The sequence below is a fragment of the Pterocles gutturalis genome, unplaced genomic scaffold (assembly GCF_000699245.1).
Source record: "Pterocles gutturalis isolate BGI_N339 unplaced genomic scaffold, ASM69924v1 scaffold40848, whole genome shotgun sequence".
NCBI lineage: Eukaryota > Metazoa > Chordata > Aves > Pterocliformes > Pteroclidae > Pterocles > Pterocles gutturalis.
This window is the reverse complement of record NW_010121887.1, coordinates 338-642: the sequence shown is the minus strand read 5'-3', so window position 1 is coordinate 642 and position 305 is coordinate 338. Positions and strand designations below refer to the sequence as shown.

The 305-nt window shown below is 65.6% G+C and overlaps 1 protein-coding gene across 1 annotated transcript in view; it reads left to right on the top strand.

The window, feature by feature from the left end:
- The window catches only part of LOC104464611 (tubulin alpha-8 chain-like), a gene marked incomplete at both ends in the record, with an annotated part of 869 nt that extends 565 nt beyond the window's left edge, over nt 1–304 (top strand). Inside the window, one exon of the mRNA XM_010077370.1 lies at nt 5–304. Coding sequence (XP_010075672.1) covers nt 5–304 — 300 coding nt within the window. The remainder of the gene's footprint in view (nt 1–4) is intronic.
- Between the last annotated feature and the right edge of the window lies 1 nt (nt 305).

Sequence of the window (305 nt, the reverse complement as noted above, 5' to 3'; positions counted from 1 at the left end):
TGCCTGCTGTACCGCGGGGACGTGGGGCCCAAGGATGTCAACGTCGCCATCGCCACCATCAAGACCAAGCGCAGCATCCAGTTTGTAGACTGGTGCCCGACTGGTTTCAAGGTGGGCATCAACTACCAGCCGCCCACGGTGGTGCCCGGGGGGGACCTGGCCAAGGTGCAGCGCGCCGTCTGCATGCTGAGCAACACCACGGCCATCGCCGAGGCCTGGGCGCGCCTGGACCACAAGTTTGACCTGATGTACGCCAAGCGGGCGTTTGTGCACTGGTACGTGGGGGAGGGCATGGAGGAGGGGGG